This window comes from Stegodyphus dumicola, chromosome 8, assembly GCF_044657685.1.
Source record: "Stegodyphus dumicola isolate Sdum_Otavi_A_Nest chromosome 8, ASM4465768v1".
Taxonomy (NCBI): domain Eukaryota; kingdom Metazoa; phylum Arthropoda; class Arachnida; order Araneae; family Eresidae; genus Stegodyphus; species Stegodyphus dumicola.
The window spans coordinates 127,878,275-127,895,138 of NC_140775.1; the positions used below are offsets into that span (position 1 = coordinate 127,878,275).

The 16,864-nt window shown below is 29.9% G+C and overlaps 1 protein-coding gene across 1 annotated transcript in view; it reads right to left on the reverse strand.

The window, feature by feature from the left end:
• Nucleotides 1-260: 260 nt before the first annotated feature.
• The window catches only part of LOC118189118 (RNA N(6)-adenosine-methyltransferase mettl16), a 53,710-nt gene continuing 37,106 nt past the window's right edge, over nt 261-16,864 (reverse strand). The window contains exons 6-7 of the mRNA XM_035359660.2: nt 13,141-13,263; nt 261-2,829 (exon numbers count right to left, since the gene is read on the reverse strand). Coding sequence (XP_035215551.1) covers nt 1,897-2,829; nt 13,141-13,263 — 1,056 coding nt within the window. The 3' untranslated portion in view covers nt 261-1,896. The remainder of the gene's footprint in view (nt 2,830-13,140; nt 13,264-16,864) is intronic.

Consider the following 16,864-nt stretch of genomic DNA (forward strand, 5'->3'; position numbering starts at 1 on the left):
TTAAATGTAAATGTCAATACTCTTTACAGAACAGAATACATCATCTATTCTTTGGCTAATTTTTATGATACTGTGTGAGACATAAAGAATGCTATCATTACTGCAAGAAAGATAAAATTTCAGTTTTTATATATTTTCAAATAGATTTTTTAAAAAATTTATTGAAATATGCCTAAGATTCTAAACACAAATTTCTTCTACATAAGATGTTAATGAAATACAGAATATACAAAGAGAGAATATTTATTTATTTATTTAGAAACAACAACAAAAAAAAAAAAAAAAAAAAGTATTTTAGCTAAACTTTTTTTTTAAAAGAGAATACACAATTTATTAATAATAACTTAGCATTTTCAAAATAATTTTTTTAGCTTCATTGTCATAAATTTGGATACACAAGGAAAATCACTTTTTTAAACAATTAGCTTTTATCAAATATGCATTTTTTTATGAGTAACATTATAAAAATTAAATTTTTCCATCAGGTTTCATCTTAGAAATTTGTTTCAGAAAACATGGCTTAGAATACTATGAATATACAAATATATGGATAATAAAGAGACCACATAATATCTTTAACATTGTGAGAGAAAGTTACTTTAAAGAAAATACTTCAGGGCACAAACTATCTGTTACAAACAGAAAACTAAACAAACAAAAAGGGGGGAATTAAAAATATTTGTTTTATAAAAAAAGGAGGGCAGAAAAATAGAAGAAATGCACTATTAAATTAAAAATGGAAGAAATGCAGTATTAAATTAAATAGTCAATATAGTATTAAAGTAGTAAAATGAGAAGTACCTAAAAATATTATTAAATATGTATGCATATATATAATATTTTAATCTTTCAAAATGGCTAAAAATACAATTTGTAACTAATTCTTTTCAGCAGAACACACATGCGGTACATTTTTTAGGAATTAAATGCACTTTGTAAAGAACACAGAAATTCGAAAATTCGATCTCCCCCTCCCTCGAAAGAAAAGTGTTAAAATACTTTTTTTACCCTTTTTTATAGTTATTAAAATATACTATAAAGTACAAAGTCCGTAATCCAGACACATCGGGACTTTGGCGATTCCGCATTAAGGTTTTTTATCCGGATTATAGATCATCAATTTAAATCTGGTGAGATGGCATACAGAAATTATACAGTTAAAAATATGAAACCGTAATTTATGAAATAAAGAGCAATTATGATCTAAAGGGTATCAAGTTTTACACACACACACAAGCAAAAAAAAAAAAAAAGCTTAATATTTATTTGTTTACTTTATTAGACATTTCTTTCAATGCGCGCATGCATAATGTATGCACATTTTCTACGTGCTGCGTAAAGTTTGTGGCTTTGAGGTCCGGATTATAGATCATTCCGGATAATGAACGTCCGAATTACAGTCCGGGTAATGTACTGTATAATGATAATTAAATTATTTAAGTGCAAATCAAATGTAAATAAATCAATGAAATATTTTGTTGTTAACAGAAAAGTCAAGAAATGTCAATACCAGCATATATGCCTTAGATTTTGCACTATGTTTTTCTGATACAAGCTTTAGAAAGAATGTTTATAGTAAAAGGATGTAACATTTTAGCTTCAAGACCACCAATTTACAAGTAAAAATTATAGTTATTTTTAATAATGCTTGTAAAAGGATGATATCACTTCTTTAGCTTTAAGATCACCAATTTACATGCAAAAATTCATAATTATTTTTAATACACAGATGACTGATAAACAAGCTTTATAATATTACCTTTCAGTTATTAAAGATAAAATAATGGCACTTTCATTAACAACAGTTATAATAAAATTTATTCACAAATATTCTTTTTAGCACTAATTCTAAAACCTGAGATAAAAACCAAACACTATCTTTTACAAATCTCAGACTTACAAGAAAGAATTAATGCTGACTAGTTTATTTTTGACAAACTGAAATACCTGATGCATTGTTTCTCGACTGGCATTAGATGGACAATTCATTTCCATTATAATATTATTTTTAGTTTTTATAATTTTTAAACAACAAAACAGCAAAAATTTACTTTCAACACCTGCAGCATTGTCAAAGTCTGTTTTTATTTTTTTTGAAGAAGTGGAAGATTCAAACTCATTTTTTCTCTTATATCTTTTTGATATAGCTAATACTTCAGAAGAATCAGTCTCGGAAGCACTATCAAAATCTGCTTTAATTTTTTTTGAGGAATTGAAAGATTCATTTTCTCTTTTACATCCTTGTGATGCATTTAGTGCTTCTGTACAATCAGTTTCATTAATTATATTTTTAGAATTATAATTCCCACTTTCACCTGCAATTCTATTTTCACCAAGTTTCAGTACCAAATTTGAAGATGAAGTGCTTTCGGTGCCATCTACAGTGTGAATACTTCCATTTTCATTAAATATTTTCACCATGTCAGCATTATTTGTCACAGCAGTACTTTCCAAACAATCACTTCGTGACAGATTTACTAGAGGTATTGGAATATTTTTAGAAACCAGTTCATTTTTTAACTCCGGATTTCTTTGTTTAGATTCTTTCCTATAAGAATCAGGAAAGGGTACATTTGCAGAATCACTTGAGATCTTATGTATTTCAACATCTTGTTCATTTCTTACTTCACTGAAAGTTTCACAAACCAAAATATCTGGACTAGAATGAAGAAGAGGAGAATTAGAAGATGCATCAAGTTCACTCACATCTGACTGTTTCTGTCTTAGCATTTCCCTCCTTTTTCTTCTTTGATGTGACCAAGTATTTGTATTTGATTTCATCTCTAGAACAGCAACTTTTTCTGAATAATGAAGAACATTTAATTCAATCTGAAATGATAATAAATAAATGAATGAAGAATTATAATGAAAAACAAACAAGTTACATAGACAATGTTCAGTATAATGACCACTTGTAGCATCTATGCCACTGATTATCATATACAATGAAACAAAAAGTTCTCAAATGTAGACATACATTAAATTAGTTTAGTGTTAAGAGCTATTATTCAATACAAGACCCTTTTTCAATGGGATATAAGTGGTCATTAAAATGAGTATTAACTATATATCTCTATGTAATTTTAAGCAGTAACAAAATCACTCATTTTAGTAAACAAAATTCAATAACATTTTTAACTACACTTGTGTGCAACAATAATGCAACTTTTCTGATTTTGGCTATACTTCCGGAAAAGAATCCACTGGAAGACATAAAATTCACACTACAGAGGACCAATATAGTATTTAAAAGATGAGGAAAGTATACTATTAAAAAATTAATATGGCATACACAGTACGGAACGAATAGAAAAAGGCTTTATTGACAGAATGGTATTGGTACAAAAAACTGTATGGTCGAGAGGAAGTACAACAAACCAAAGAGCCTCAGTAAAGGATATGACCTCCCCTAACTCTGCAATGGATGCATTGCACTATCTATCAATACTCAACAGCAGATTATCTAATGTTCTTATTATTCAAGAAGCATCTATGTCAGTTGTTTGGTGTTCTCTGGAGGGTAAGATCATGTAGCTAGGTGTTACTAAATACTTACCTAAAATACCCCACACATATTTAACAAGATTTAAATCAGTGAAGCACATTAGCCAATCCATTCTGTGGAATCTTCCAAAATCTCATGCTAACAGCATGAGTTTTGTTTGCCTGTACATTATCATCCATAAAAACAAAGTCAGGTCCAATGGACCCCAGAAAATGGAGGATAACTTCATTACAGTAACAATCTCTGGTAAGTGAACCTCAGCCAAAAATGTGAAGCTCCGTCTGTCCATTATTCATAGTACCTTCCCATACAAGCACGTCCAGGGTCACCCCAAAGGTCTCTTTTCCTGATGTTAGTCAGATGAAAGGTGTCCCTACCAAGCTCGTGAAATAACACTTTTACCAATTCCTAACTCTTGGGCTACAGATATCAAACTATGACCTTTGTCAGGTTTGCCAATGATTCTACTATGTGTAAACGTGTCCTGGCATTTTATTGCTGCTATACTGCAGGTACAGCCTTACTTCCACTAGCAGTGGAATGCTTGGAAATGGACCTTTTTTTCTGTTTTTAAGTTACCTTGTACTGTGCCCTCTCACTCCCTGTGTTTTGCAGGCTCTGACATAATGGTGCTGTTATTTTCATAAGCATTATCTTTCTACTGAGTTGCCTTTTCACTGTACTGATCACAAAAAATCCTTTTCAACAATTTCATGGTTGCATGTTGAAAAATGAATTTGTTGCTTAAATTTTGCACACTAATGTATATACATTTAACAACAGTTGCTCTCAGCAATATATTTCCTTAGCCTCTTTTTTATTATCTATTATTTTTCTTTATTATTTCACAAGGGTTATAAGGTTTTATTTAATCAACTAGTGAGTTTTTTTATTTTGGCTTTTCAATAATTTTCTACTTTTATCAACTTCCAACAGCATGCAAATCCATTTAAAGAAGCATTTTTCAAGTGAAGACCAGTTTTGTAAATTAAAATGTTCTGTGAACCACCTCACTTTTGTTCCCTTCAAAAGCAATTTTTTTAGCATACATTCCTACCATCATACTTATATTTTAAAGTGCAATTAATTAAAATTTATTTAATTTTGTATAGTATGAATCAATTAAGTTAATAAAATAAGTGTTATACAGTCAAAAGTCGTTAATCCGGACACCCATAATCCGGACCTCAAAGCTACAAACTTTCTGCGCATGCCTCAACGCATAATATGATCACGCATGCGCGTAATACTTTTACGCATGCTCATAATACGTTTACGCATGCGCATTTAATGTATAACGGATGGTATAAGCTAAGCTAAAATTATCTAATTATCTATTTCAGTTAATGTTGCAGATTGCATTGTTCCTTAATCTTTCAATTGGACCAAGCTTATTATTTTTTGCAGACTGTTAGAGCAATTTTATAAAAGTAAGCTTGAACTTTTGATTATGTCAAATAGAATTTCGGATATATATTTACTAATATGTAAAGGATCTACAAAGCGAAAGTATGCTTCGAAGTCCATTAAACAAAAAGCGGGGGTAGGGGGGGACGTCGCGGTGCGCAATGAACTGTAAGTTGATCTGTCAGCACTATCCTTATCTTCAAGGCAGATGTTTTTATTTTATTCAGCTTATAATTTCCTTACTAAATGTAGTATTTCATCTCGACGTACTCAGTCTTTGATATGATTTAAATCAAATTCCTCGTCATTATAAATATCACGAATACACGTCAAATGGTTTCCTGGTTGCAATTTTCTAATTTCGACTATGCGTAATGTATGCTTTACGCATGCGCGCGTTCAAAAAAATTTTTAATAAAGTAAACAAATAAATATTACGTTTTTTTTTTTTTTTTTTTAATTTTGATACTTTTTAGATCGTGATTCCTCTTTATTTCATAAATTACGGTTTCATATTTTTAATTTTATAATTTCTGCATGCCATCTTACCAGATTTAAACTGATGATCTATAATCTGGAATCACCGAAGTCCCAACAAGTCCAGATTAAAGAATTTTGACTGTATTTGTTTTTAATAAGTCAATGCTATTAGAGTTTGGATAATCTTGATCTTATTAATTAAAAATTAAATAAATCTTAGGACTCACATTAATGACAAGGATAAGCCTGCCAATTCTTGCACAGCTGTTTTATGGTTGGATACATGCTATTAAGCTTAAGTCTGAGATCAGCACACGTCAATGTTGGTATTTTGTTTTTATTTGAGTTAATGATGAAAATCCTTTCTTGCACAGATACATTAAAGCAAACTGAATTATAATTTTAACTGGTAATAAGCTTCAGAAATTAACAATACTTTCTGCTTGGAACTTCATTTTACGTCTGTTGTCATCAGAGTTCAAATTAACTGTTCTGTTTCATTCAATGACAGCCTAGCAGCAATCAAGTGGTAAAGCCACAGACAGTGGTTGTTCAATGAATGCGTATCCGTCAGCATGCTCTTGAATGGGCCCTTGGTCTCCTATACAGACTGGTTGAAAACCTATCAGAAAGTGATTGGCAGGCTCTCAAGATATAATCAAAATTTTAAAGCCATTTAAAAGCAGTTAACCAAAAAAAGGTCATCTCAATACAAACAATATTTCAATGGTCTTAGCTGTCAATGAAAGCATAATTAGCATCTCTGTAAATTTATATATAAATATTATTTCAGAAATAGGGGAAAAAAATCTATCCGGCAAAAGAATAACAGAATTCAAATCCAGATTAAAAAATTGTTATAGGCATCCAGTATTTGCTAACACAGTGCTATTAGACCCACAGTTTAAGAAGCTGGCATTCTAATTTGCATGTGAATCTAGTTATGTGTGTGCCAAAAGGGGACTCAAAAGTGAGCTTTAAAAATTTTTAATATTAATAAAACAACATACAGTAGAGCCAAATGAATCCACACCAGTAATATCTACTGATACTGATAATGACTGAATCTGGAAAGACTTTGATTCAAGGGTGATCTCAAACTCCACTGTTTCCAGCATCATCACTACAAAGTAATACCTACAGGAATGCCTTCTTTCTAGGAATGAGTGTCCATTAAAATGGTGGCAAGCACAGGCAATACTGTACACTTTCAGGCTTGGATGAGAAATATTTATTGCTCATGGTTACCTCAGTGCCATTCAAAATAACTTTTCCAAAGTCAGGCCAAATACTAAGTGAAAAGCACTAAAGTTTTCTTTTTAAATATAACCCAGAGATTCCTTCATTATAAATTGTTGTTCCTCAAATGCTTAATTATTTTTGTAAGTTTTTAAAAATGTTTAATGTTGTTGTATGTTATTTAAAACAAACCAATTATTATGACTCAGCTGATTGCACATAATGTACTATTTACTTTTTATCATATTATAACGTGTCACTTATGTATCATATAATTATAGTCTACTTATAAATAGCCAACAAAAATAGATCTAAATATAAGTAACAAGATGAAAATAGTTCAAAGTACAGTAACATGCAAAGTTTGTATAATATGTACACTACATATATGCAAAGTAAGAACGAAGTCATATGTGGTGTGACTTGATGTGATGCTAAATGCCAGCATTTGTTTGTACCAAAAGTAATGAAAAACAATATGATTGTTAACAAATACTGATTCTTTTAGTAACGAATACATACAGGTATACATTTTCTTGTTACTTTACGAAGTCATATGTGGCACAACTCAAAGCAATGCTTTATACTATTACTTGATTGTATCAAAACTAATGAGTAATGATATGCCTCTAACAAGTACTGGTTTTTTAGTATTGAATACATACAGGTATACAATTTCTTGTTACTTGTACTATAACATGTAAAATTTGTATAATATGTATACTACATATATACAGTCAAAAGTATTTAATCCGGACCTCTGCGTTTACGCATGCGCATAATACCTTTATGCATGTGCATAATATGTTTACGCACGCGTGTTTAATGTATAACGAACGGTATAAGCTAAGCTAAAATTATCTAATTATCTATTTCAGGTCAATGTTGAAGATTGCGTTGTTCCTTAACCCCTTTGCGCCGACTGTCATGTCTACGTGCCAGCAACGAACACACTCACTTCCCGGCCGACACGCAGGCATGCCAGAGCATTTTCCCGTTCAGCCCTGACTGTCACGTATTTGTGCCAGTGTCCTGGAATGTTTTAAAAACTATAATTTTTGCCACAAGATGGCACTGTATGTCCATATGGTTTCAGATACATGTACATTAGACCTTCTACTCGAAATGAGAGAAGCATGACCCACATACACATGTTTTTGATTATATAAACAAAAGGGGAAATAAATGTTTCCGAATGGCATGATTTATGATGTCTCTTTAAATTCTCACGTGGTAGTTGTTTATTGTAAGTAGAGAAGTTTTCGCTAAAGTGTTCGGTATTTCAGTTTGCAGTTCAGTTTTTAGAAAATAATTAGATCTTGTTAGACGTGAATTCTTTCTGTTTTTACCGTTGCAATGTCGAAGCGTCGAAAATGTTTAACAGAACATGAAATAGCAGAAATGATGCAAAATATTTCAGATATTGATTCTGAAACAGATTCTGATAGTAGTGATAGTGATACTATGATATATTCTGATCCATTATATATTGAAGACATTTTCCAAAATTTTGTTCAGAAGAGACTGGTAAGAAAATAAGACGATGATGCTTCGTTTGTTCACATTCCCGGAAAAATCCTCCAAAACGGCAAATGAGTTATTATGAGTGCAAGGAATGTAACGTAGGACTGTGTGTAGATCCCTGTTTTCAAATTTTTCATTAGAAAAGAGAATTTTAACTAATATATTTAGTTTTCAGATGTATAATGTTAAAAGTCATAAAATGGTGAGTAATGAAAATAAAATGTGTAAAATATGCATTTAAACAAGAAATAAGTTAATTAAAGTATATATAAAAATATCTATAAAGCATAAGCCATTTAAATACTCTATAGAGCATTATTAAAGAATGCATTGATACTTTGGAAATTTCATGGATTTAAGCTTAAGAGCAAAAAAGCCCCCGGCCCTGGACAGACGCTCGCGTAAGACTCTGCCGGCCTCCGCGATAAGCGCGCGTTAGCGCTACCCAGCGCGAAGGGGTTAATCTTCGAATTGGATCTGGCTTATTATTTTTTTGCAGATTGTCAGAGCAATTTTATAAAAGTAAGCTTTAACTTTCGATTATGTAAAAAAGAATTTCCGATTCTGGAGCTGCCAAAGGATCTACAAAGCAAAAGCATGTTTTGATGTCCATCAAACAAAAAGTGGAATTGCTGCGAAAAATGGATAAAGGCATATCCTTTGTTTCTCTAACCATTCTGAAATCTGTTTATCAATTTCACGCTGCTCTGTGTGTGCGTGTGGGGGGGGGACGTCGCAGCAGACAATGAACTGGAAGTTGATCTGTCAGCACTATCTTTATCTTCAGGGCAGATGTTTTTATTTTATTCGGCTTATAATTCCTTACTAAATGTAGTATTTCATCTTGATGTACTCTGTCTTTGATATGAATTAAATCAAATTCGTCATTATAAATATCACGAATACACATCAAATAGTTTTCTGGTTGCAATTTTCTAATTTCGACTATGCGTAATGTATGCTTTATGCATGCGCGCGTTGAAAGAAATGTTTAATAAAGTAAACAAATAAATATAAAGTTTTTTTTTTGTAAATTTTGATACCCTTTACCCCCTTAGATCATGATTGCTCTTTATTTCATAAATTACGGTTTCATATTTTTAATTTTATAATTTCTGCATGCCATCTTACCAGATTTAAATTGATGATCCATAATCCGGAAAAATCTGTCACTGATGCTGCAAATCTATATTTTTTCATCAATATCAAGTGTTAAATCCCTCAAATTCCATGTTATTTTTAGATATTGCTTTAAGTTCTTCAACTTCCTCTATTTCATCATTTATTAAAAGACTGGAATGCTTAAATCAGTTCTCTGTTATTTTTTCTGAGATGCAGTTCCAAGATATGCAGTCACAAGTACATCAAGAAGGCTAGTCTTCCTTGGTAATTAATTTCCATTTATATACATATAATCTATGTTATAAAGGACTTGAACACTTATTTCACAGTGAAAATGTTCTTTCATCTCTCTAATAATCCCCTGATCACATGACTGAATTTTGGTTGTTGTAGTACTTGCTGGTAAATATGCAATTTCAATGTTTCTAAAAGAGACCTATATATTACGAGCTGTGCAGTTGCCAATAAAAAAAGGCTATCACTTAGTTCATAATCCTATTTCAAAAATCATTCATTAAAAATTACTTACATCATCCACATCTTTGAATTATACTTAGAATTTACCTGTAAACTCTTTAGTTCTTTGAGGTATCAAAGATTTTCTGTTTTTGTTTTCCCAGTTACTAATAGTCTTTTCTTCACCACATCTAATGACGCAGCATTCAATGTTTAATACTTCTTCAACTTCCAGTTTTAAATAAATATGTAATATGTTGAGGTAATGCACCATAAACTGGCTCATTGGCATTATAAATGTATTCAGGACAGCAATTCAATGATAGTTTAGGCCAGGCATCAGCAACTGTTTTTAGCTGTGAGTCAAAATCAACCAAAATGTGTGTATTGAGAAGATGTGTCAGGTCAGTGGTAGTTAAATTTTAGAATGGTCTTTCTTGATGAATAATAAGATACATTTTATTCAGAAAATAATTGCAATATGCTTTATACTTTATAAAAAGAAACATAACTGAATTAATTTTATTTTTCTCTTCAATATAAATGGACCGATTGATGCTGGACTTGTGATGTCAATTTAGTCAAGTCTGGCTTATAGTTAGTCGTCTTAAAAGAACACAAACATCTCAATTTTCATTGTTAAAATGCTCATGTTCTTACTTAAAATAAATTTCATACCTAAAAATGTATGTTCACATTAATAGGTTGAACCGAGTGAGAAAAAATGGCAAATTTTTGGAATCATGGATTGATGTTGCAAAACTCACTGATTTCTCTTTGAAATTATGTTAAAATTTTTATTTTTGCTTCTTTGTACGAAGTAAAAAATGTATTGCAATCACAAAAAATTCCATTTTTCAGATTTCAACGGAAATAACCATTTTGAGTAGATGTACCATGACATCTTTACGTACATTATTGCATAATTCAAAAAAGGTTCGCCCCAGAGTGTTCACATTTTGTATTTGGGACTTCTGACTACTTTCGGTGTGATGTCTATACTTACATTCTGACACGCATATCTCACATAACTCAAAAATGATTGGCCATAGAATGTTGAAATTTTGTATAAGGGACTGCTATAACATCTAGCTTTACACCTTTCCTTTTTATTGCAATCAACAGTGCTAAAAGGGAACTTTCAATTGGAAGTATGTATGTCTCTTCCATATTAAATTAATTTAAATGAAGTGCAGAAAAAAAAATCTGAAAGGTTTCAGATTTTAAATTACATCCAAATTTGCATTTTTTTAACATTTTGTGTGTTACTTTTATTTATTAAATATCATGTAATGAGCATATCTTTAGAATTTCCAATACACAGTTCCGCATATTGGTTTTTAAAAATATAAAAAAGGTTTCCCCCCCCCCGTAGTGTTGCCATTGCTTGCTTTTAAATCGTTGAGTTTGTTAATCAAAAATTCGTTAAAGTTTTACAAAACATGAAATCGATAATAAAACAAATTTCAAACTTGGGCTTTCAGATGCCCATATTTGCAGCAGGATTACGTCATTCAAAATTAGATGGCTCTAGGTAACGCTGTTTTATAACAATGCGAGAAACATACATACGTTTATGCAGATTCTTCATTATTTAATTTCTTCAAATATAATCAGGGCGATAGTATTTGGTGGCAACGATTTGAAAAGTCATACAGCCTTTTCAACTCAAAATGAAAACAATAGTCCATCAGGAACAAAGCTCCTTTGGACTAAAAAAAGATGCATAATAAGTGTACAAAGAAGTCATATGGTGTCCACATCAGATTAAAAAAAAAAAAACACGTTTCTTGCTGCAAATTTGTAATAAAAAAATTATTATTTATTTTCGGCTCATTTTTTATGTATTTTTTCAAACGCTCATTTCATATTTATGTTTTATAATTTATTTTAATATATTATATTTTATTTCCTGAACTCAAGTAGGCCACTTAAAATTTTAAAACAGGTCAACCACTGACCCATCGGTCATGGGTTGCCAAGGCCTGGTTTAGGCCATTCATTTTACAACCATTTTTTCGCAGCAGGTAAATCAGCATCTTTTTCTTCACTATGAATGCACCTATGAAGAGCATTTTCTCTTTTCTTTTAACTAAATCAGCTATCCGTTACAACAAAATCATCCAATTTTCATGGCTAATTCTTGAGCTTTCTGCCATATCTTTTTTCATGAACATATGCAAACCAAATCTTTAATTTTTTCTTAATACTGTGATCTTTTCTGCTAAACATCCATTTCATGTTTTCATTTTGATTTTACTTCATTTACAAAGAATATCTTCATGATACTTCAAATCCTGTATAAGAGGGATTGAGAAATATTTAACTCAACAGCAGTAGTTCATTGACTCATTTTTGGAAATTGCACTTTGTTAAACTATATAATCCAATCAATCTTTTTTAAACTTGGAAAGAAGTTCTTTTAAATCAAAATCAAATAAATTCTTTAAATCACAAAATGCTTGGCAACATGTCTTTGCCAATTGACAATTTCTATATTCCATTTTGATTTTGTTTAGCAATTTTATCTTTTATTTGGTGATTTTGCTTCAAATTAAATAACTCATTCTATAATATTATGATAACATTAGCCGATTTGTTGATCACAATAAGCAATGTATTTTCCATGTTTTCATATACAAATAGGTAGAGCTTTGGCAATTCAATAACAGTATTTGAATCATAACATTAATAATGATACTCAATGTGATATATAATACAAATTTTTGCAGCTTTATTCCATATCAGATTAAGTGTTACTTACTGCATTTTAATCACGGTAATTATAGGTATTTTAATCATTTTAAGTTTTAGAGAGTAATTAATTATTATTTAAGTATTTATAGGTATTTTAATAATTCTAAGTTTAAGAGAATGGCATTTGCTTATTGTGGCCAGTAGTTTGAAGATTCATTTAATGTTTTTTTTTTTCTTTTATCACAGCTTAAAACATTGTCAAATGGCAGATTTTTTTTTTTTTTTTTTTTTTTTTTTTTTTAAGATTTAGAATAGAATAATCATGCATTATGTATATTTTGTCAACTACAGAAAAACAAAAGATTTAAGGACAATGTTAAATATTTCATTTTTAAAGAATATTCTGTTTTCAAACTAGTGTAAAACATGAATGTTTTGTTTTACTAAAATATAACATTATATGAAATTACAAACTGGTAAGTATGAAATTAAAAGTCCTTAAAATACTAGGAATACCACAATTCTTATAATCAGGATAGGTTTCTTTTCTTCACTGTTAGATCTTAATAAACCAATTTGAGGCTAAATGATCAAGAAATTATTACATTTCTTTCTTTGAAAAAACGGGAATTGCTTCCAAGTTAGGATCCCCTGATTTAATAGTAACAAAATCTCTATCAGTGTACATAACTCTTTCATTAATAACTTACCTTTAAATTACTTAAAATTTGTTTTATTTTGTTAAATATTTTCTTCACTGAATACACCATTTCATTTGTTTCCGGTATTTTATAAACCAAAGGAGGCTTCTGCTTGGGTTTCGGCTTTTTAACCTAAAAATAAATAAGTAAAAGACTTTAGAACAAAACACCAAATAAACATAAAACTTCTTATGCTTAAAAAAAAAAAAAAAAAAAAAAAAAAAAAAAAAAAAAAAAAGAAAGAAAGAAAGAAAGAAAGAAAGAAAATATTTTAGTTTTGTAGATTTTATTTATTTAATTCATAATTTTAATAAGGCAAATGCCTTGTTCTAGCATGGTGAAACTTGTTTTACTTTGGAGGGAAGAAGGACTTTTTGGAACTTTACAGAAAAAGATATTTAATCAACAGTTCAGCTTTGTAAAATCAACAATTCAATTTACTATTAAACAATTTAATCAACAGTTCAGTTTACTATAAACAATGTAATCAACAGTTCAGCTTTCTAAGCTTTGTAAAAGCAAAAATATGATTTAAACATTTGCAACATATTTGAATGGTTATAATAGACTTCATTGTGTGTCTATTTTTTAATGCAATTCTTTAATTTTTAACTGCTTCTTCCTTTATTATCTTAACTGTTTGCTGAAATTAAAAAAAAAAAAAAAACCATATTTATAAAGTTCACATTTTACAATATTAGAATATTTTTAATGGGTTATTTAAATTTAAAAAACTATATTACTGTATGAAAAATGAGTGGATCTGCATATTAAATAAGTACAACAAATTCAAGTAAAAATATCTGTGTATCAATATTATTCATATAACATGCAAATGCACATTACGAGATTTCAGAACAGAATAACAGTATTATTTTTTTAATGAAATATTTTTTATCTGATACTTAAACCTGGTTGATTTCATTGAGAAAACAGAAAATTCAATCTTCATCATAAATGAAAATTTAGGAGGAAGGCAAAGAAAAAATAAAGATACTTCAGTTTTTTTTTTTTTTTTTCCCTCAGTTTTTACTGTATTATACACTTATATTACTATATAAATTGTAAATTACATTAACAGATATGAAAAATAAATATAACATGGTAGCCCAACAATTAATAGGCTGAACACTATTATATTACAGTAACTTACGTCTACTATCATTTCCTGTCATTGTTTATTTCTGATATAATAAAATGAATGCCATTTTTTTAATATGGCATTACAAAAAAATTAAACTTTTACAGGTTTGTATTATAAATTATATATCTCAAACAGCCTTAAATAATTTCAATATATTATCATCTCCCTTTAAAAAAATAGCTCCAATAGCTCAGTATACATGGAAGTTTCTTCAAAAAAAAATGTCACTGTGATTATTTGATGAGTTTTATTTTGACTTTATGATACACTAGTACAGTACAAAGTCTGAAATCCGGACGTCTACTATCCGGAATGATATAAAATCCAGACCTCAAAACCACCAACAACGTTTTTCTTGTAGGCATAATGCATGCGCAATTGATTCCCCTCCCCTCTGCACATAATAAACATCCACCGAGTCCCCATTCTTGATTTCACTTTAACACTAAATAAAATACCTAGTTGTTGAAGAAACAATCATTTTAGCATAAATTTGTATGACTAGTAATTTGGCTCCGTTGCTGCATATCTGCTTGGCACACATCTCAAATCGAAATATTCCACATAGATACATCGTTGATCTGAAGCCAACCTGGGCAAATCATTAGTTATTATACTTTTCTTTCATCACCACGTGTTTATCAAAACATGACAACTTGAGTAATGACTCATGTAGCGAAGCCTAAACAATTTTTTTATGTTAGTAATTGAATAATAAAGGAGTATGGTAACCTTGTATGTTTACTTTACGCTTGGCGATGATTACAGATTTAAGTTAAATGCACTAAAAATGTTGACGAGAAAAAATTTTCCAAAAATTTCTTTCCATATGCTAAAAATAGATTTTGATGATGATAATTATAGACCCAAAGATTATATTTAGGGTTATTTGAATCAAGAATAACCGATTTGTTTATTCATATAAACCCAGAACCAGTGCCAGGCTTGTATAGCCGCACCAAGTCGCAGAATTTAGAATGCATCAGGCAGTAAGATAGCTAGCTAGCGCCAGCCCTCAATAAGGCTTAAGTATATGTGGGAATTTATTTATTCATAACTCTGATACGCCTTAAGCATGTGCAAGAAATAGACATAAGTATAATAAATAATTAAACTAGTAATACAATTCAGGCTTAATTGTTTCAGTGAATGATAGAAGCAAGAGAAAATTTAATGGATCGCAAAACAAAGGTGAAATTTTCCAATCAATGGTTTTTAGAAGAAAAAGAAGTTTTTCATTGTAATGACAATGCTTCCTCAATCATCAATCAATGAATGGCGAAATCTGTAGTATGGTTCTAGATCCAGATAATACCGCTACCGATAGTGAAGAAAGTGACAGAGAAGGTACTGAAAACGAGAAAATTTTAATTGACAAGTTAGTCGGAATTCTCGAAAATTAGCAGTTACAGGACTTCAACAATGTAACTAAACAAGAGATTATGTCTGTCTACAGAATTGAAGAGAAAGCATTGTCACAAAAAACGAAGCAACTTAATCAACTTACATTGAAAGAAATGTTTAATAAGGTAAACAAATAAATATTAAGCTTTTTTTTTTTTTTTTCTTCTGTAAATTTTGATACCCTTTAGTTCATAAATACTTCATTATTTCATATTTTTAATTTTATAATTTTTACATGCCATCTTACTAGATTTAAAGATGATCTAATATCTGAAAAAATCCCAAATCCAGAATCACTGAAGCCCTGACAAGTCCAGATTTCGAACTTTGTACTGTATTTAATTTTTCAGTTCAAATGTGTTATTTTAGAGAACTAATAATAATACAGATTAATTCTTATTTTCAGAGAACAAACGATGCCAAATGAGCTACTAGTGAGGAAAAGGGGAAGAAATTTATTTTAAATAAAATATTTTTATAAAGAAATAAAACACATTCAGATGATCTGCAGCCCCTTACAATCCATCCCGCCAAAAATTTACCAAAAATTATTCATGAAACAATGAAAAATATTGCCAAAATCATTGCATGGCAACCCAAATATGCACACAGTACATGCAGTTTTCATGCTGAGTTTGTTTCATGCTCTTATGTTTCTACGGCAAAAACAGATCATTGTGTAGACTGGGAGTGGAAAAAGCAGGATTTCTAGAAAAGAGTATGTGTTTTATCACTGATATTTCTTTCTTTTTTGCTTTTGATTGATTGATTGCTCTTGTATGGAATTTTTAATGTGTCACTGTTCTGAAAATGACTGCTGCCTTTTATAAACAGTTTGGCAAACAATTAGCTGACAACGAGTTTGTGACTTTTTAGTAGGGATGTAGATAATCAAAAAGTACTACAAATAATAATAAACTTGCAATATGAGAACTTAATAATAAAAGAAAGAAAACAAAAGAAATTACAGCTGTTAAAAAATAATTTACAATTTCATACATTAAAAAATAATTTACAATTTCATACATTAAAAAAGAATTCATCACTAAGAATTAAAAAAATAGGAAAAATAAATAATTTGCTTCTTTCTTTGAATAAAGAGCAATGATACTTTCTGATCATCCAAAGCCCCACCAAAAAACTGCAAAATTGTTGGGAACTAATTTTTCACCAATTTAATGCACG